This window comes from Rousettus aegyptiacus, unplaced genomic scaffold (genome assembly GCF_014176215.1).
Source record: "Rousettus aegyptiacus isolate mRouAeg1 unplaced genomic scaffold, mRouAeg1.p scaffold_m13_p_7, whole genome shotgun sequence".
Lineage (NCBI taxonomy): Eukaryota > Metazoa > Chordata > Mammalia > Chiroptera > Pteropodidae > Rousettus > Rousettus aegyptiacus.
The window spans coordinates 18,575,122-18,596,965 of NW_023416310.1; the positions used below are offsets into that span (position 1 = coordinate 18,575,122).

Sequence of the window (21,844 nt, forward strand, 5' to 3'; positions counted from 1 at the left end):
CATTCATCCTTCAGTACACACTCTAGGTGTTTCCATAGCGTGGCTATTGTAAATAAATAAGGCTGTGATGAACATGGTGATACAGATATCTCTTTGAGACAGTGGCTTTGTTTCCTTTGGGTGTATACCTAGAATTGGAATTGCCGGCTCATAAGGTAGTTCTAGTTTTAATTGTTTGAGCGACCCCCGTGCTGTCTTCCATAGCGGCTGTGCCACTTTACAGTCTCAGCAGTGCACAAGGGTTCTCTTCCCCACGTCCTCGCCAGCATTCATCTCTTATCTTTCTGATAATAGCCATTCTACCTTAGTTTTAAAGTTTGATTTATTGTACTTCAGCTTTACAAATCAGAGCTTAGCATTCATAGAATCTCTGGGTAAGAAAGAAATACTGATTTTGTTTTTTAAGTTCTCCTGAGTTCTTGGGGAAATGATATATTGAGTAATTTGAGCAGTTTCTGTATTGTGTTTTTAATTCCTCGCCCCTTATAAAGAAGCTTGCTAAAGTAGTGAATCATTGCAAATTCTGAATTAGCTGAAGTTGAATTTATATAAATTATGCATTTATTATAATAAGCAGACTCTTAAAATGGCAGATTACATGTACATACAAGTGAAACAGGAATCTTTCTTTGCATAAAGAAATGTTTATTATTCTAACTTGATTTTTCTAGCGCCAACTTGCAAGCTTACTCTTTGAGTTGGGATGTACCAGTTCAGCCCTTCAGATATTTGAGAAGCTAGAGATGTGGGAAGATGTCGTCATTTGTTATGAAAGAGCTGGGCAGCACGGGAAGGTACGTGACAGTAATATTCTATGCGCTGGCAAGAACCGTCTGTCTTTGAGCATCTCTGCACTTGTTTTGTTTTTTAAGACCACTTTTGCCAACAGTTCACTTACATTACTTTTTTTTTCACTTCTTCCCTCAAAAGTCTTTTAAAGGTTTTTCTCTGATTTTTGTTGAAGCAGATTATTTTACGTGTCTCCATGTGTATGTTTATGTAAAAGAGAAAAGTGGGCCAAAATTGATATGGTATTTAGTGTTTAAGAATAAATCATGAAAGCTTTAAAAACACCATACATTTTGATTTCTTTCTTTTACTAATTCTCCTCCTCTAGGATAACTTCAAAGTGAAATATTAGGAATAATTTTACGCATCACCTGGGCTGTCTGCTGATCAGACAGAGGCTGTGGCCTGAAGGAAGGTCACCTGGGAGGGAGAGCAGCTGGCTCGGTCTGTGGAAGAAAATCCAAAGGGTGCGACAACCCCCCTTTAGGGCAGAAGAGTTGTCAATGCACCTTTAATTCCACCTTAAATTTTGCAATATTTACATCTGTTATTAATCTATTGGTTTTTTCCCCTTGTAAATGAACAGAATTTAAAAAATAATAAGGGGCCTGCATTGTGAATATCTGTTAAAACTGACACATTGAAGTCATTTGTTAATTTTGGTTTAAAATTTTAAATGACTAAATTTCTATCATCAGTATAGTACATAAGCAGAGTAAAACCCACAAATTGGATCATTTATATCTACAGTCGACCTTTTGCCATCACCATTAAAGAAATAGTGGTCCAAGTACATGTGTGACTATTTCTTAAATACTTTCTTAAGCATGCTTGTTTTAAACTAGTAGTAAAAGTTACATTCCTTCCACTAATCACTAATGGCAGTGAAGGTCTGAATTGTATCAGTTTATGGTGGAACCAGTTTGGGAATAAAATTTTACTGTAGATTATATAATTATAATATTTTCATCCTGGGAAAGAACACCATAATTATCCATTCCAGTTCCCTCCTTTTCCAAATGAGAAACGGAGTCTCTAATGATTTGCCTCAGGTAACAAAGCCGGTTATTGATTATTGAGCTGGAGAGGCTGCGAGGCATAGTGGTTAAAAGCATACGCCTCTAGACTCAGGCTGGCTGGATTCAAACGCTAGTCTTGTCCGGTGCTAGTTTTGTGATATTGGGCAAGTTACTAATCTCCCCCCACCCCCACCGCATGCACCCAGATGCCTCCATTTTCTCATCTAGAAGCGCATAATCTACCATTTTACAGGTTTTCGTGGCGTAATGTATGTAAAGTACATAGAATGGTTATTTCCTCATGGTGCTACATGATTGTTTGCTGCTATTACTGCTGTGATTCTAAGATATATATATATATATGTATATATATACACACACACATGTATATACACACATATATATATACATATATATACACATATATATGTATGTATTTTTTTAGATTTTAACATTTCTGAATTCGGAAAGTATCTAACACTTGATGGCACCTTCCAATTGCTGTCAGTCAGGTGGCCAGCTGGCCAGGTTGTCATTGCCTGTGCTTGTACAGCTTAATTGTGGCTGTATTTAATGTCATCATTTTTTATCAAGTTATGTACCTTGTGTAGTGCTACATATGTGAGATGTAATTACCACTTAAAATATCTTCAAAAAGATTCTATTATGATTTGGCATTGAAACAAAAAGTTATTGAATTCACAGAAAAGGACAGAAACAAAGTAGAGAAGTGTAAATTTGGTGTTAGCGAAGTAAACATTTACTATTGTAGATATCATCACAATTCTATTTACTTTTCTTTAAAAACAACAAGTAGATGCTTTATGGGAGCTAATAAAAGAATATACCCCAAGGGAGATGAAGCTATGTTTTGTGCTGAGATGTGTAAAGAAAAGTTGCCATTTAAAATGTCAAGCGATGTGTCGAAGGCAAGAAAAATTGCCAAATTCTAAAAAAAAATAGATTGAAAAAATATCAAAGCAGTGAGAGGCTGATATGATTCATTCAAGGCATTATGTCATAACTTAATTGAAAGCATTTTTTCTCTATTAGTTAAAAGTTAGTCTTACAATTGATGGTGTCTGAAATTTGATGAAATACAGTGTTATGCTTCTCCAGGGACTTAAAACGTTTTTAGGGTCCATCGTCTGGCACTAAAGTAGTACCCAGACATTTAACAGAAGAATGAATGGATCAATGAATGTCTCCGGCCCAGTCTGATGTAGCTCCCATTACACTGTTCTGCACTGTGCTAGTCCTTTACATCCGTCAGTAAACAAATGATAACTGTGTATAAAAATATGATAGTTTTTGAAATAGCTATCTTTGAAATAATTAAGCAAGCTGCTGAGTCACAAATACCCAAAGCACATTTTGAAATATTAAATTTATTTATTTGTTCGTTTGTTTTTAGAAATTATGGAAAGTAGAGACTTTAAATGCAGAAGAAAAAATATATTGAATCCTTCCCTTTCAGATTATAGATTTGACTATGTCCTACAAGTAGTGCAATATTTTTTTTTTAAATTTGCACATGACCTTGTAAGAAATATCTTAATAATAATGATAAATTTCCATATTTCTAATTACTCTAGAAAATATATTTTAATTTTTAGGAATGCATAATTATCTACTTTGTCTTAAATCGTTTGAGTTATAGCTAAACATCCCTCAAAGTCTTGGTTTTAAAGGTTTGTTTTAGCATTTTATTTGCCACATAAAAGACCTCCTTACTTGCTTTTCTTATCCTATATTTACAAACCAATTTAACCATAGACTCTAAAAAGCTTTGCTTCAAATTGTAAGAAAATTTTTTATTTCTACAACAACTGAGATTAGTTTGGTATTTGGTCACGTGCCAGTAGTTGTCACCACATTTTGACTTAATTAGAAGTTTGTGAAATTTTAATCATCGCATTTAGTGCTTAATGCTGTAATTTATTTTTAAAAGGCAAATTAGGAAAAATATCGTATTCTAATTATTGTGTTCTGGTGCTCATGTTTGCACCCCAGTATTGTTGTCTTAGATTTTTTAATTTAGAAACTACCTACAGAAATTCTCATAATTTAATGGCCATTGGCAAAATAGCTGTGATTAATTTTGGCTTGACCTTGATTTGAGGTCAGACCTGGTTCTCATCTGTTAGCATTTAATCTTTAAAAGTTATCTGGCACACTATAACAGTTTCCCCAAGCATATGGACAAATTCTTATTTTGTTGAGCAGATTTGGTCCCTAAATGAAGAACAAAGACCAAGCTGGCATAAGGCGCCTGCCTGTGGGGGACGGGGGAACAGGAATGGAGAGAGAAGGGTTGTAACCTCTCTTCTTTTCTCTTGTTTCCTCTTGTTTCTGGGAAATAAGGTTTGCCTGAGATTACATAACTTTTTCTTTCATTATGCTACATTTGTAGGTGATTGTAGCCATCGGCTCTTTAAAAGTTTTCCTTGAAACTGCATGTAACGTTTAATATTTTTATCTACTGAGATTCTTTTGGCAGTTAGCTTGAGTTTTAAATTTTTTTCATCTAAGATAGTTTCTTTATGTGATTAAAAGATTTCCCACAAGTTCTTCCACACTGTAGCCAGAGTGGTCTTCCTGACAGACAAATCTGATCACATTGCCCAACACTCTTCAGTAATTTCCCTTTGCCTTCAAGATTAAGTCGGAGGGCTTTAGTGTCAAAAAAGTCTTTTATGTGGCAGATAACAGACACTACTTCATGATCTGACTCCTGCTCACACTGCCCTCTGCATTGTCCCCCTACTCTTGTATCTCTGCTTTACCCCTCTTTTTACTTGCTCATCCAGGTTGTGCCCAGAGTTGCAGCAGGACTAAACTACTTGTAATGTCTTGATTGTGCAGCATCATTTCACCTCAGAACTTCTGCATGCGCTTTTGTCTCTCTGGAACGTCTCCTTCAGCTAACTCCTACTTATTCTTCAGGTTTCTCCTCCGTGATTACTTTCCACAGTGGCTTTTCCCTGATACCTGCCTCCCGGAGTTGGCGGTGTTCTCCTGTGTGCTCCTGCGACACCCACCACTCACATGCCATTTGCTGGCTTATCTCATCTCCTGAAGCATAAGCTGTTCAAGAATCAGACTTGTGTCTGCATTGTTTACAGCTGTCTCCCCAACACCTAGCACAGGCCTGACACATAGCAAATACTCGAAAGATTTGCTGAATGAATGACTGGTAGCTGTTCACGGAATAGTTCTTGCACTGACGCCGATCTCCACATGGACACTCCTATGGACTCCAACCCCGCCACGTATTCTTTCTCCAAAAATAAATGAGGAGGTCTCTCCTCTCTCATTTTAATCTTTTAACTTTAGGAATAGAAATGAGAACCTTCAATAATTTTATTCGTGCTCAGCAGATACTAACAATACTGTGAGTATATTGTGGTTCTGTAACACAATTGTTTGGAGTGCCTCTTACGTACTATTTTCTTTATATAATTATTTTGTCACTGTCAATATTTATAACTACCTACAAAGTATGAATTGTTTTTGCCTTAGTAAGTAGCCCGCCCGCCTTTCCTCACACCTGCCATTCATCGTGGTTGTTGTTAATCCCTTAAAAATTAGATGTTCCATTTGTAAGTTAAAACGTGCTCACTTGAGTGACAAAAATAGGCAAAACAACTGAAAATACTCTATATCTGGGTAATACAAATAGGAGATGATGAGCTAATTGCATAACTAGGCCTGTTTTTAATTATTCTGTTTTATCTTGGACCTGGAGTATTTACATTGGCAAGTACCCTTTGAAAAAGCAAGTCCTAGAGTGTGGTGTTGTCATACGCATAAATGTAAAGTGCAGTTAATGAACAGTTGGCCAGTGAGAGAGTGAATAGGACGAGGCATCACCACACGGAAGCCTAGCCGAGAGTGACCAACTATGCTGGGACCAAGTGTTTTGTACTTTTCAGTTCTCAGTTGCTGCTCACAGAACAGGACTTCGGATGAGGAGTGAACTGCCCTTCTGTTAGAAGCATTGTTTCTGGCAGCCATAGAGTAGAAGGGGCTTTGATGCTCTCCTAGCTCTGCCCCGTCATCCTTATTCACGGTGAGAAGATGTTGGAACACCTTTCCAGTGGTTGGTCTCCCTGTCCTTGAGGACCAGCCTCTACCACAGCAAAAATCAGAATGTTTTTGCTTTGTGCATCAGGGAAGAAGACTGGAATTAAATTATGCCCAAAGTTGTTTGACTTACACACACACGCGCACGCGCGCGCGTGCACACACACACACACACACACACACTTTTTTTTAAGTCTAAAGCTATTGTCAGGTGGCCGAATCAGACTATTAGTGTACCATTAATTTTATAGCCTGCCTGTTTTTCCATCCTCTTGGAACAAACTTTTAGCTGTTAAACCTAATGCTGTCATTTCTGTAGTCCTCAAAGACTTCTTCATAGTTATTACCATCTCTGGGTCTAGAACTCATTTTTTCCCCCTTCATTCTTTGCCAAGAGGGCTTCTTATAGTTCTTGGTCTGCCAGTTCTCCATTTCTATATACTGACCAGATACAAAGTCAGATAATTCCTTCTGCCGATTCACAAAATCAAGGCACAAATCGTAGCCAAGAAGGGCAGTTTGTGTTGATAATTCCTGTGACTCAAGTACAAATCATTTTCCTGAACACTTTTATGTCCCTTTTCACCAGAAACTGAACTTAACTTTCACTCATATTCATTACCCAAAACCCAGGGCCTTGTTTCTAGCAGGGTGCTCCCTGGGATCCTGATAGTTCTTTGGGTAAGATCTCTCCCACCTCAAATCTCAAATTTCCCATAAAACAACTTGCAGAAAAATATTCCATCATAAGTGTAAATGAGTTCTAATATGGCTTGTTTCAGTATATTAACTCCTTCGCTTGCATATATCTGAAGTTCTCAGTGACCTCTCAACACTGGACCATGTGATCAAAAGGCACGTCAGCAGGGTAGGGGACTCAGGTATGCAGAATCTTCTTTCATACCATCAGTTTTGTTCCTCAGTGTTTTCAATCCTAACAGGAGTCACTTCCTAGATGTGATCACTTGGGTTAGAAGAGCCTATGAAATTCAGAGTCTGCTCTGTGACCTCTCTGTTTACTAGGACTAAATTGTCATCAGTTATGTCCTAATTTAGTTAATCTCAGTAGAGATGTCAGCCAGAGCATGCCCCCTAAATGAGTTCTGCCTTTGTTCCCAATGGGAAGCATCTTTCATGTCTCTATTCAGCAGGTGAAGACCCTCAAAATCATCAAGAGCCCTTTGTGACTTTAATGTTAGTTTTCGTTGAATTCATCCAACATTTCTAGAATATATACTGTATGCTGGGCAATGCTATTCCAAAGAGAGTAAGAGACAAAATTTACGTCCACGGAGCCTGTAGTCTGAATATTTTAGTATGACAGATGCTAAGATAAGTATGTACAGATTCCAAATTCTATTTGGCCATCATATTTACAGATAAATATTTCTCCTTCTCCTGTCCTTCTCTAAAGCAATAGTCCATTAGTTTGTATCTTGTACGGACTTTTTCTTTGAGATACCTAAGACCTTCTCCTGTTACTCTGCATACTTTCCTTGGTTGAAATTAGCCTTATGTGGAAAAATTTAGCTTTAACTTTGTAATATCAGTAGTTTTTCCATTTGACTTCACTTTCTCCAGTCCTGTTGGCTCAGTTACATAATCATCTACTTAGTGGTCATTAGCCACAATTCTTCTATCTTTGGAGAAACTTACACAGTTGACTGGTGTAATTATAGAAAACTTTAATGTTCCTAGAAGCTATTTCAAGTTCCCTTTTTTCTTCCTATTAGTGAAACCTTGAGCATTTTACTTTCTAGTAGAACAAGTTGAGAAAGAACACAAACATGAGTTTAGAGTTTACTCGGTGCCTGACAAGATGCTAGGTACATTTCACATCTAATTCTTGTAGGTAAAGTACAAAGAAGGACAAACTCAAAATATTAGTTAACTCGCTCATGGTCATACATTTAGTAAATAGAGCAATTGAACTGCCTTTTGACTGAAGATACCTACTTCTTCACAGATCCCCTTATAGTTGGCAGTCTATAGAATGGATTATGCAACATTCTAGGGATATGTTATGACTCTTTGGTTGTAAGACAACCAACATATACAAGCGTAGGTGAAAAAGGGAATTTATGGGTCATACAACTGAAAATTCTAGTGGAGCTGTCATAATAGCTATATCCAGGGGCAGAGGTGATATAATCATAACTTTGCAGCTGTCTCCACGAGGCAGATAAGATGGCCCCAGGAAGCCCAAGTTTAGTAATCCCAGTAGAAAGGTGTAGTTGGTTTCATGACCCTAACAGAAAAGGCTACAGGAGACTGAGGGCTTGAGTCATGTGCCCTCGCCTCTGACAGGCCCCACCTGAACCACAGGAAGGGCTTCTGTTATCAGAAGGTCAGGGAAGGGACACCGAGCGGGAAAAAGCAGCTGATGGATACTGTGGGGTGGGAGTTTACTGCTCTAAATCTGAAGTAACAAGAGCTTTTTCTTTTTTTTTTTTTACTTACACAGTATTTTGGGAAAAGTAAACATTTTCAGGTGATTTTCTCTAAAAATCTAGATTTCTTGGCTTCTGTTAAAAAATCAAATTATGTGGAAATACTGGGACGAATTCCTACATTATTGTGCTGACTGGTTGGAGTTGAGCATTGGCTCCTTTCTTTTTGTATTCACTCACTAGCCTGCTTCATTCATTCTCAATAATTGGCAGGAATCTCTGGGCATTTGAGTGTGTGACCCTCACTCAGAGCCATACAGGTTTCTCAGGTAGAGTAAGTAGAGTGTAATTTATTCCAATCATAATTAAGTAGGTTCTGCTTATGTCTTGCCTGACTTAAATTTATACTTAGATTCACTATGCATAGTTTGTGATAATATTTTATTAAGAATAATACTTAGTTGTGTACAATTAAAAAATAAAATAGACTGTTGAAACAGCCTAGATACATAAGATATGTATATGTGTGTGGATAGGGCTGTAGTGTTTGGGGTTTGCAGCTGACAAAATTCTTGCAAGCACTTCGGATTCATTGCAGCCAGTTGCCCATTTAAGTATGACTTTGCCTGTTTGGGAATATATTTTTATTCTGTTTAATAGATGTTTAGGTGACGGATTTCTCGTAATGATAGATAGCTGTATTTTTCCATAGGGAAGTAGCAACTTATAGCCAGAAATACCAAAGCTTTTGCATTTTGTGAGCCTTTCTGACCATCCCATATTTTAATATTACAAAAGTGATATTACAAGCTCTTGTGCTTTATTTATGTTCACTGGGCACGTCTTTTGTAGTTCTTTAATGGATAATAAATTATGTAAATTGGGTAAGTGGAGGAGGTAGGAGAACATTTTGGAGAAAGTAAAGAAGACTGAGCAATGCAGTGTGAGTAATTGAAGAAAGGAAATATATTGCCTACAAGCATTGCCCTTGGGAAAGATCATTTTGTTGGCAGGACAAAGAGGTGTAAAATCTCAAGGAGAAAGAATTAACTTCTAACAGGAAAATATGGGGTAGAAATTCGAGGAAAGAGGAGGCCAGTTCAGACCAAGCAGGGTCCCCGCTCTCGTGTTTCTCACCTTCTTTAGAAGCTGCCCCACTCCCAACCTCCAGACCTATCACCCAGTGGATAAAATACCCACGACTGATGTTGTGTGGTACCAAGAAGTTGCATACCACCCACTCTCTATGCTCCTCGTTCTTAAAAAGTTTAGGTAGATGTGAGTTGATGGAAAAAGTATTTGCAATCCTCATACCTTAGCATTTCCAAGTGTGAAGGCTCTCCTGATTACTATTAAATCTTCCATTTGTATTTTTTGTCTTCTCTGCAAAAGTTACAAACCCTGTGTCTGTGTTATATGTTTTGGACTCTAGTGACTCTCCATGCTCTATAATACAGTCCAGTTAGAAGTATTATAAATATTCGTAGAATGATATTTTTCTATCTTGCAGGTGCTTTAAGGGTATGATTTGATATTCTGAGTCCTGGATCCTATTTTTCGTGTAGGATACCTGTGGAGTATACTGTTCCGTTATAATCTTTTTTACTTCTGTAAGGTTGGTAGTAATTTCTCACTTTTAATTTCTGATTTTAGTGCTTCAGCCTAAAGAACCAACTTTTGGGTTGTTTTTCTTTTTTTCTATTCTGTTTTATTTACACCCTAATCTTTACTATTTTTTTTCTTTTGCTTTAGGTTTAGTTTACCCTTCTTTTTCTAGTTTCTTGTGGAATATTAGGCAATTGACTTAAAATCTTTTTTACTTTTTCAATATAGGCATTTATAGCTATGAATTTCTCTCTAAGCACCACTTTCACTGCATCCCACACATTTTGACATATTTTTCGATATTCACAAACATACATATTTCATTTATCTTAAAGTGGGATCGCCCTGTGATTTCTTTATTGACCTATTGGTTATTTGGGAGTATGTTGTTTAATTTCCACATATTGATGACTTTCCCAGATTTATTTCTGTTACTGATTTCTAATTTCATCCCATTGTGGTTGGGTAACATACTCTATACTTCAGTCTTTTCAAACTTATTGAAACTTGTTTTACAGCCTAATACATAGTGTATCCTGAAGAATGTTGTGTACATTTGAGAAGAATGTATATTCTGCTGTTGTTGGGTGGAATGTTCTTAAGATGTTTGTTAGGTCTAGTTGGTTTATAGCTATTTTCAGGTCTTATATTTCTATTTTCTTACAGTCATTCTATCCATTATTGAAAGTTGGTTATAGACATCTCCAAGTAGTATGGTTGAATTCTGGATTTCTCCCTTCAGATCGGTCAGTTTTTGCTTCACATAATTTGGGGCTCTGTTGTTAAGGGAATACATATACTAATGATAATTTTATCTTCTTGATGGAGTTGAATGTTATTAAAATACACCTTTCTTTATTTTATTAACAATTTTTATCTTGAGATGTATTTTGTTTGATACTAGTTTAGCCATTCTGGCTCTTTTTTGGTTTCTGTTTATATGATGTACCTTCTTCCATTTTTTTTCCCCACTTGCAACTTGTTTGTGTATCTAAATTTAAAGTGTCTTATGTAAACAGAATTTAGTTAGATCATTTTTTAAATCTTTTCTGCCAATCTCAGTCTTTGACTGGAGTGTTTAATTTCTTTACATTTAATTTAATTTAATTACCAATAATGTAGGATATATGTTGATCACTTTGTTATTTGTTGTTTAAATGTCATGTCTTTTATTTTCCCATTATTGCCTTCCTTTTGGCTTACTGGATATGTTTCTAGTGTACCATTTTAATTCCCTTTTCATTTTTTTTACTGTTGTTTTGAGTAATGTCTTAGTCATTGTACTAGAGATTATTTTAAAGTAGTAGATTTTATATGTCTATTAAGTCTGTCATTTGGTTATCCCCAGGGACGATTTCGAATGATCCCTTTTTTCTCATGTAAGAGTCGTGTATTCTTGTTTTTTGCATTTTTTGTAATTTTTTTTTTTTTTTTTGAAATCAGGCATTTAAAGTAAGATAATGTGGTAATTCTGGAAATCAAGTTGTTGTTCATGTGTTTTGTTTTTTTTTTTTTGGTTTGGCAGTATTTCTTGACTAATTATGTAAAATTTCTATTCTTTGTCCTGTGTAGCCACTGACAATCTGAGGTTGGTTAGCCTAATGGTCAACTAATGATTGGACAGAAAATTCCTTAAATGCCTAAATCAACAAGTCTCCAGTCTTGGGAGACTGATGGGTTGGCGCGGGGAAAGGAGCGGGTATGCTTTCAGGACTCAGCCAGGCATTAGACAGTTCTGCCTTTACTACCGGGCCAAAGCCTCAAGGTCAGCCTGAGGTGAGAACTTAGGGCCTTTGGTGTCTTTCCTGAACATGCGCATAGACTATCATATGCGTAGTTTTCTAGATTCCCATGAATATGCAGGAGTTTTTAAAAGCCCTCATGTACATCTCATTCCATTTTTTTTTGGTTAGCCTATTGTTTGCCCCAGCTGTTATTTACCACCTCAGGCAGCTGCAGAATTAATCAGTTGTCTCTAATTGTTTTGACAAAAGTTCTTCACTGGGCACGCTTAAGTTGGGTTAAATAAAGACAGCGTTGCAAGTGGGCTCTTCCAGGGAACCACCAGCCTGGTCACATAATGACAGTTTTCTGGGATTAAGACTTCAGAGGCACGCCAAACCCATCCGTTCCCTCTGGTGGCTGCCAAGCTGCTGCTTTTCACCATGATCGCCTGCCACCGGTTTTCAAGGATCCCACAGAGTGGAGAAGAGGATATAGGAATGGTGCAAGTTAAAATGGCGCAGAGCTGGTTGTTCCTATCAAGATCTTGCCATTTTTCTTGCATAAACACTCCCTGGATTATTTCAAGTCTTTGGTTAATTTTCAGAGTTCTGAAAGAGTTCATTCTAACCCTTTTTATCAGTTTTCTTGTTTGGAATTTTCAAAGTGTTGTTGCCTCATGCCATCATTTTTTGCTGATGTTCACCTTGGGAATATAGGAAAAGTATTGAACCTGAAATCAGGGTCCTGTTTCTCAGCTTCGTATCTTTCAGTTTGGGGCTGACCGGTTGACCAAGGAATCTAAGTTTTTACTTCTTTGTCTTAAAAATGGGCATATTAATATCTACCTCTCAGAATTATTGTAGGGATTAAGTGAGATAATACATTTAACAATGTAGTAGATAAAAACTAATCTATAAATCACTATCAAATGGAAGGACACATAAGGAGTTTAAAAGGCAAAAAGGAAGAAAAGGTTGTATCATTTCAGGTTTTATTTATGGAAACAGAGCCACTTAAAGTATTTTTGGGAATAAAGGGGCTTACTAAAGGAAGTATATGTAACACAAATGTACAAAGAAGAGCTGGGCAAATGAAGATGTGGAAGAGGGAGTTATGAGGACCCGGGTAAAAACAATTTCCCAGTCCACTTGAAGCATCAGCACAAGTGCACCAGTCAGAATTTACAGGGGAATCAGAGAAGCCAGGTGTTTCTAGCCATTGAGAGGGGAACATGAAGGAGTCGCTCATGGAGAAGTCTATGGAAAGCTCTTGCATCGACCAGTCCTGTGGGTCCATAGGTAAATGTCCGATGGTGGGCTTGGGGTTGCTAACGGCTGGCAGCACCAGCAATTGGACAAGCTGGACACATACAGCAAGGACAAGCTGAGATCTTCAGGGCATCTCCGCATCTTTTTTTGACACCATAGTTAACCACAGCACCCGTCCAAGAGTAAAGGCTGTTGCTTTGCCTTACTTCTGCCGTTCAAATCTCCAACGAGTTCTCCTTCTGGCCAACTCCAACGTGAAATCGGAAGGGAGAGGGATTTTAGGAACGTGGTTTCCATCGTTAGCAAGTTGACATAGCATATGCCAGTTCACATGACGACGTGGTGGTTTAGCCTTTTAACTTGTGGGTTTACTTGTTTAGAAAGTGCCAAACTACTAACAGGCACTGGAGTAATTTATAGACTGTATTACGTAGTTTAAGGAAGTTTCTGATTTTGAGAAACTTAGTTTCTTTAAAAGCAGTTTACATATTGAAGCATTCCTAGAGCACATAAGAACAAAAATAAGCAGTAACACATAAACATTTTTTTATATATCTTGCTTTATTTAATATATGAATTTCTTAGAAGTAATGTATCAAATAAATTGGTATAAATTGAACATTGTCCTAATAGCAAGTTACAGTATAATATGATCAATTCCAAATTGGTTTTTGATTGACATTGGCACACAATATTTTATCTTAGTTTTTTGAGTTTTCTTAGCATGATGTCATCAAGGTCACAGACTGGCGAGGTTTAATGGGATGATGAGACAGCCAAGGTCCATCCAATCCGTGTAATTTTATGGCAGCACAGGAAAGTGTACTTCTCTTTGTGCTAGTGAGAGCCCACTGCACCTGATATTGTCTGATTATTGGGTAGAGAACAACATATTTGCTATGTCAGTACCTGCTTGCCACGTGTCAGGGGCCGTGATGATTTTCTCCATTAGAAAGATAAGTTCAGGGGCTTTCACTTGGCCCTTTATTCCTCAGTAGCATTTACTGAGGGCTCTGCTGGTCGCTGATATTTCTAATTGAACTCTATTCAAGAATGAGAGAAGTAGTCACTGGGTGGGTTCAGAGACTTTCTAGACCTACCATGGATGGACTGCTTCCCTAAACCCAGTAACTCATCCTGGCGATGTTCTGGACCCCAAAGGATTAGCGTTAACTAAGTTAATTAACCCTGAAAAGATGAGGTTATTTCTTTTTCCCCAGGATACAATTACCTGGTAAATGGTTAATTACTTCTTTGGGGAGAGCTAGGGAAGAATAATTATGATGTATAATTGTATAATTGTTATGTTATCACAGGGTCCTTCCTCACCAGTACTGGCTTCTTTATTCGTTTTTTTGTTGTTTTTGTTTGTTTGTTTGTTTGTTTGTTTGTTTAATTTAAGAGGCTCTGAGTCTGTGAAGTGACTCAGGGGTACGATTTGGGTGAGAGAGAGTGTTCTAACATGGCAGTTCAGGTCAAACATCTGGTCTCCACATATACGTTTCTTTCTTCCTTTCCTTTCCTTGCTTTGCATCTCCTGGCCCCTCCTCTCCCCCTCCTCTTTCCCTCCTTGGTTCTCTCCTGCTTTTCCTTCCTTCCTTCCTTCCTTCCTTCCTTCCTTCCTTCCTTCCTTCCTTCCTTCCTTCCTTCCTTCCTTCCGTCCTTCCATGGGTCAAGTTTGAATTTAGTTGGCTAAATTCTAATTCGTTCCTAAGTCTTCACCATCAGTCAGCCACCGCCTAAGATCCGTGTTAGTCGCACTGTTCAAATCATCACTCTGGCGCTGCCAAATGGCTATGCTCATCTTGCTTCCAGGCCAGTTTCTATTACCTTCTGTTCCCATCATCTCTATTGAAACAGGGAGCTCATTTCAATAGAAGGATCTCCAAAGTTTCCCCCCCAGCTTACACAGGACATTTACCAGCACATTTCAAGGATGCTGGTACTCGCATATACAATGTGTTCCTCAAAGCCACGGTGAAAGGAGTAACCCTTGGGTCCTCATAGGAGACATTGTTAAGGCTAGGTGAAGAGGTTGCAAGTAATAAATTAACAACAGCCTTTCTAAGTTGTTGGATTATTTCCTCCCCATCATACCAAGGAATTTCTGGCATCTCAACTTTAGGTTTGGCCACGTTTGAGTCCAGGTTTTAGTCAAGCAATTGAGCAAATAATTTAGAACCATCCCCAGCTGCTTGAGTTAGCACTGTGAATCAAAAATTTCTGATGAGCATCTAAATTCAGCTGATTTACAATTGCGATCCTCTTTGCCTGTGGTCTAGCGCTCTTAGACTCTCTTTTCCATATGGTCCCAGGGTTTTCCCTGTAGAAATTACTAACATCTTGCGGTTCTTTTTGTGTGTAAGTCTGGAGGCAGTGAGGGATGGAAGGAGTCAGGTATGAGAATCAGTGTTCTCCTGCAAGGTAACTACCTGAGCTGCAGCTGTTGTACTGTCTTTAAGCAAGAAAGCACTAATCTCATCAGATGGGGGAGGGCTGCCTCTGCTGGCTTAGGAAGCTCAGAAGAGTTTAGGGGTTTCTGTTATCTGAATCATTCCAACATCCTCATTAAATTTTTGGGCCTTGCTCTTTCATAGTCAATGCCCTCTTCTGCTCCTGGCCACGATGAACTAGCTAGTAGTAGAGTAACCCTCTTAGCTTAAACAACTGTTTCAGTTATTATTGCTACAAACCACATAAAAACTTAGGTGGCTTAAAGCAGTAGCAGGCATTTATTTATCTCTCGTTGTCTCTGTGAAACAGAAATCTAGGAAGGGCTCGACTGGGCCACCTGTGATGTGAGAAAGGTGAGGTGGCGACTAACTTAAAATGAACTTTGTTGTATTGAAGACGCACATGACTAGGCCTAGAGCAATCACTAACAAATAATAAAATGATGTGTAGCTAAAAGGCAATAGAGGAAATAGGATGAGTAACTAAGACATATTAGATTAACCCACTCAGATGTCTTAACTTTCATACAGAACTGGTGAAACCGAATTCATCCTATACTGTGATTCAGCAATCCAGCAGGAGCAGTGTCTACATTTGATTTTTGGCTGTACCAGCTCGGCAGTTATAAGGGAAAAGAAATTCTTGTAGGCAGTCATAGAAATTCCCTGAAGATAAGATATAAAACACTTAGTGTCTTTTTTTTTTTTTTTTGGAGGTATTCAGTGAATTTAGAAGCAGCTACCCTACCTCATAGTCTCGTATTCTTTCACATTTTTCTATCACTCAGCGCACAGAAGCCTTGCATTGGACAGGTGCTTAATCGTAAGTTACCAGGGGTAATGAACCTGTTCATCACTGGCTGTCATGGACTAACAGTTTTCTGCCCTCTCATGATCGCTGGATCCTCACTGTCTTCAAATCCAACCTGATCAGTTAACCAGTCACAAATAGTCATTTTCTGCAGGGTTATGTTGGCTTCACTCCACTTCTGTACCCAGTTACTATTGTGCTCTTTGTTTAATTGCAGAACACAGAACCCACTCTAGCTAGTTAAAGCAGAAAAAACTTATTAAGTGAATCGGCCTTCAGAGTTCCTGGGAGGGTGCGGGTCTCAAGTTTCAATGCCATGCTGCCAAGGGAAATGCCATCAATTACATTGTAAGATCATTTCAGCAAGAATCCTGCTGTGGCTACAGTCTGTTGCACGTAATTTGTTTGAATACATAGACATATATATGTAAAAATGCATATATCAAGTATTTATATAGATGACTTTACAGAGTTATGGTTAGATACATTAATGTTATATTACCTGTGAGTAGAGGAATTACATGGATTATATTTTAAAACTTCATGTTTATTTTGGCTGTTTAGGACTTAGGACTATTTTCCCTTAGAATCTATTTTATAAATTCTGATTCTATTTTCAGACCATGCCAAAAAGCCTACATAACCCATACTGTCTCAGAAATGCAAAAGGACCAGCACCCAAAGACACTTTGGGAAGCACAGCCATCTTTTAAAAGATTTCACAAAAATCAGACTGCTTAAGAATTATAGAAATATCCAATCTAAAGAATTAAACATACAAACTTTAAGATTGCCAGCTTCTTCAGTTAAGGAGTCTAAAGCATCATTTCAGCTACCAGAGGATGGCCACCTGGGTATCTGCATCCACGTGGCCATGGCTCTCTTAGCATCTTTGGCGACTCCACTGCTGTTTATGTGGAAGTGTTTGTGTATGAGGATGGAAAGCAGTGCTACTCCTGTGCTTCCTGTTTTCTGTCCAAATTAATCAGAAACAGTAGGTAACGGACATGGGTAGGGAAAGTGGGGATAAGTTTGTACAGATCAGCTTGGGTGACGAGGTGAATCTGAATTTTGGACATATGCAAATAGTACCCAAGCCTGTGCACTGTGTTGTCTTTAGTTTCTAAAGTGAATGAACTGTCAGGACGCAGATAGGTCTTGTGTGAGCAAGTTTTATCTGAGAGGTGCAGTTTGGTTATGAGGTAGGTGTTTAACACTGCCTATTAAATCATACCCTCTTCCTTCTTTGATAAATGTCTCAGCAATTCCAGGCTCCCTGGGCATTACTATTTCATAAAAGGAAAAACATACTTCGTTGATGTTGGGTAGAGGTGAATTGAAGGCCTTGCTCTAACAAATGGCAGCCAATGGGGAGCAGGGAAATGAGTCTCCCCAGTGTCATGAAGTAAGCCTCTCCTTGTCGCCTTTCATGAGGATTTCAGATGCCAGCAGAGCAGTATTCACCACTTACTTTTTATTCCTCCCTTTTACTTGTGTCTTATTTGGCCCGTGTCCTAGACGCATGAAAGGACCAGTTCATCTCAAACTTATACAGTAAAATTTTGGATCATGTGAGTTAAAACATGTATATGTACTTGAAAAATAGCAACTCAGTTATTTCCGTTGTTATTTCTAGGCAGAAGAAATCCTTAGGCAAGAGCTGGAGAAGAAAGAAACGCCAGGTCTGTACTGCTTGCTCGGAGATGTCCTTCGGGACCACTCGTGCTATGACAAGGCCTGGGAGTTGTCCCGGCACCGCAGCGCCCGTGCCCAGCGCTCCAAAGGCCTCCTCCACCTGCGGCACAAGGAGTTTAAAGAATGCGTGGAGTGCTTTGAATGCTCGGTGAAGATTAATCCCATGCAGGTGAGTCAATTCATGAAACCCATGGACTCGTGGCACTGCCGTTTTTCTTTGGTTTTGATTCTCACCGCATGAGCACCCATTTTCTGTCCCAATGACTGACTGGCGAGCTCGTCTCTGAGAGCAAAGAAAGAGCTTAGTCTCTCAGACACTTGTTGCTTGTCACCGAAAGTGGACAGGTGGGTTTTTCCTTAATTCGTTTTCTGTTGCGTTCCACTTATCGACTTTTCTGTTTCACTTTGTTACTTCTGTTAATTGTCCTTAAGGCAAATACGGCTATTAAAATTGACTCCATTTTGAAAAGAAGTGTTAGGAAGGAAATGAACCAGAAGTAAAAGTACACACAGTGTAGGACTCTGCAAGTTATTGCTGAAATCAATAATGAAGAAAAGCTTTTATAAATATGGTAACATATAGAATGGATTGTTGATCATTGTAAGAAACAATGTCAATTTTCATAAACACATATATACTTTTAAATGTTAAAGAAAATTTAAAGGTTTGAAAAAAATAATACAAAAGTCTGGATCTTTAAAATGAATGACAGGATAAATCTACAGGAGAGGACCTAATTTTGAGGGGGAAACCCTTATAAAATCGTTTCACTAATATCACTAAGTACCTTATTTTGTACTTAATGATATTAGTGAAATGATTTTATTCTCATAGGCATTTTTTCATTTAACCAAACTTTCTTTAGAACTCCTTTCCCATTTCAGCAATCAGAGGCACACACACTGTCATCCGTAACTCCTGACAAATATGTAAACTGACTTGGTATAATTCTTGTTAAAATACTAATTTATAATGAGGTACTAATGTTTACCAAGCATTTACTATGAGCCAGGTGCCTCGTTAGGCATTTTGCCAACATTAGAACCAAGACAGTCTGTCTCTGGAGCCCACACTTTTTTTTTTTTTTTTTTTTTTTTGGTGGTATAAAGCATATCACATAAAATTTTCCATCTTAACCATTTCTAAGTGTACAGTTCAGTAGTGTTAAGTATATTCACATTGTTGTGCAAACATCACCATTCATCTCTACTTTTTTCATCTTGCGAAACAAACTCTGTACCCGTTTAACAATAATTCCCTTATTCCTCCTCCCTCTAGTCGTGGGCAACCATTCTGCTTTCTGTCTCTGAATTTGACTACTCTAAGTACCTCATAGGAGTGGAATTATATAGTGTATTTCCTTCTGTGACTGGCACATTTTACTTAGCCTAATGTCCTCAAGATTCATTCATGTTGTAGCACGTGTCAGACTTTCCTTTTTAAGGCTGAATACTATTCCATTGTATGGATATGACACATTTTGTTTATCCATTCATCTTTCAGTGGATACTTGGGTTGTTTCTACTTCTTGGCTATTATAAACAGTGCTCTTATGAGTGTGCAGGAATGGTCATTTTTGAACTGGGTAGACTCAGAGCATGTCTTTTACATTGAAAAAAAAAAAGTACATTTTTTTTTTTTTTTATGACAGGTTAAGATAATTACTTATTCTCCTCACTCTGAGTGGTGAGTACATGAGAAGCTTCCAAATCAGCTGGCTGGTAACAAGCCTGGAGAAGAGAGTAGGACAGGTGTAAGCATACAGCATCAGCAGTAATTGACAGTGGCGTTTGGCAGCCGGGAAGCTTAACGTAGACTTAGAAGGTGGTGTTTGTTGACAGCTTGCTCTAAGTCAGTGGTTCGCAACAGGGGACGATTTTGTTCCCAGGGGACGTTTGGCAGTTGAGGGCGGTATACTACTGGCCTCTAGTGGGTAGAGATCAGGGGTGCTGTTAAACGTCCCATAATGCACAGATAGCTCCCCATGATAAAGAATTATCCAGCTAAAAATGTCAATAGTTCCAAGGTTGAGAATTCTGCACTAAGTTGATTATCACTAGGCTTTTTTGACAGAAAGTAGAACTCAATATTGTCTTGTTAAAGTTTTATTTTTACTTATATGGAGAACTGTATCATATCCTTGCTTATCCTAGTCGTCTCTACCTAAAGGTTACGTAACCACAGTGTCATAAAGAGTGGGGAAAAGAAATTCATTCCCTTGGCCTCCCATAGTCTAAGTTAAATCAGTACCAAGTACATCACAGGTCCTGTCTCTTCTCAACATCTGCCTCACCAGCTACTCCTTCGCAGTCTTCTCTGCTGGTCCCCAGGGTACCCTAGGGCTTAGCGTTTGGGGCTTATCTCTGTCTACACACACCCGTTGATTTCATCTAGTCCCGTAGCTTTCAGTACCATTATACACTGGCAGTTCCCAAAGGCTTTTTTTCAGTCCAGTCTTCTCTCACGAATGCTGGACTCCTGTATCCGTCGGCTTCTTCAGTTTCCCCATTTGTTACTCTAACTTAACATTCCGGTATTCAAAATACTGTTCTCTTCCTCCTAAAAACTTTCCCTGCCAAAGTCTGCCCCATCTGGTCTTAGAGTCATCCTCGATTCCTCCTTCTCTTATATCCCACATCTAATCTATCAGTAAATCCTAGCAGAGCTTCCTTCAAACTATATCTGGAATCCAGTGACTTCTTACCACCTGCCACCATTCTGACTCAAATCCCTGTTATGTCTCACCTGATTAACATATTATCTCCTTACTGGTCTCTCTGCCTCTGCCCTTGCCCCGTCTGCCTACTCTCAGCGAACATGCGAGTCGATCCCTACGAGGGGAGTCAGATGTGTTAGTCCTCTGCGCCATCGCCTAGTGGTGATAGCCGGAGTTCCTGCATGGCTCTCAAGGCTTTCGCCGGCCTGGTTTCTGTTCCTTCTCGCTTTCCCTCCTCCTATTTACCCCGTCTTGCTCACCCTACACTAGCCTCTCTTTGCTTCCTCAAATATTTCAGACACTTTCCCGCCTCAGATTTTAGCACTTGCTCTTCCTTTGCCTGGAATGTTCTTCCAGATATCTGCCTACTTCATTCCAATATTTCATTCAAGCCTTTGTTCAAATATTACTTCCTTGGAGAAGCCTTCCATGATCATTCTATTTTAAATCATAGTCCTAGCTATACTTCTTAATTTCCTTTCCTGCTTTATTTTTCTCCACGGCACTTAGCACCTTCTAATATTATGTATAACTAACTTAAAAAAATTCTTCTTCTCCACTAGAGTGTAATTCTCATGAAAGCAGCAATTTTTATCTCTAAGGTTCAGTTTTATTTTCCTAGTGCTGTAACGGTGCCTAGCACATATTGGATATTCAATAAATAGTTGTTGAATGAGTGAATAAATAGTATCTTTAACCAGTTATTCAGATAGATACTGATTGACTGTGTGCATAGCACTGAGCCAAAGAATGAAACAGCAGAGATCACCAGATAGTTTGGGACAATCTAGTGAAAAGAACACAGACAAAACTAGCCAATAATATGAGGCATCAAAGAAATAACAAGTGAGTTATCGGTAAAGCACTAGTTATATAGAGACCAAAGAAACTATCACTGACTTTGGTAGACATTAGAGAGGATGTTTAATTTGTTTTTGAAGGACAAATCGTACTTGAACAGGCTAAGGGAAGGACAGTGGTGAGGGCATTCCAGGCAGGTGAACAGTATGAGCAAAGCCCTAGAAACAGAAAGAGAGGGGGTATGTGTGTGTTAGGGGGAACAAAGTGGTTAGCGAATAAGCTAGTTTCTTGGAGTTGAAGGAAATAGGGCAGTTCCAGTGGGAAAGCTAGACTGGAGCCAGATTATGAAAGATCTTAAATGTGAGGCTAAACTCTTTGGCTTTTTATTTGGCAGACAGGGAACCATTGAGGGGTCGATTTGTGTTTGGCTTTATTTTGGATGGAAGGAATGTGGTGTGCGTGGAGGTAATTTAGGAATATTGTTT

The 21,844-nt window shown here is 38.5% G+C and overlaps 1 protein-coding gene across 2 annotated transcripts in view; it reads left to right on the plus strand.

Annotated features, from left to right (window-relative positions):
• TTC27 (tetratricopeptide repeat domain 27) overlaps positions 1-21,844 on the plus strand; it is a 127,548-nt gene that overhangs the window by 68,301 nt on the left and 37,403 nt on the right. For both annotated transcript variants that reach the window (XM_016136040.2, XM_036224250.1), the window contains 2 exons: positions 672-794; positions 17,783-18,010. In XM_016136040.2, coding sequence (XP_015991526.2) covers positions 672-794; positions 17,783-18,010 — 351 coding nt within the window. The remainder of the gene's footprint in view (positions 1-671; positions 795-17,782; positions 18,011-21,844) is intronic.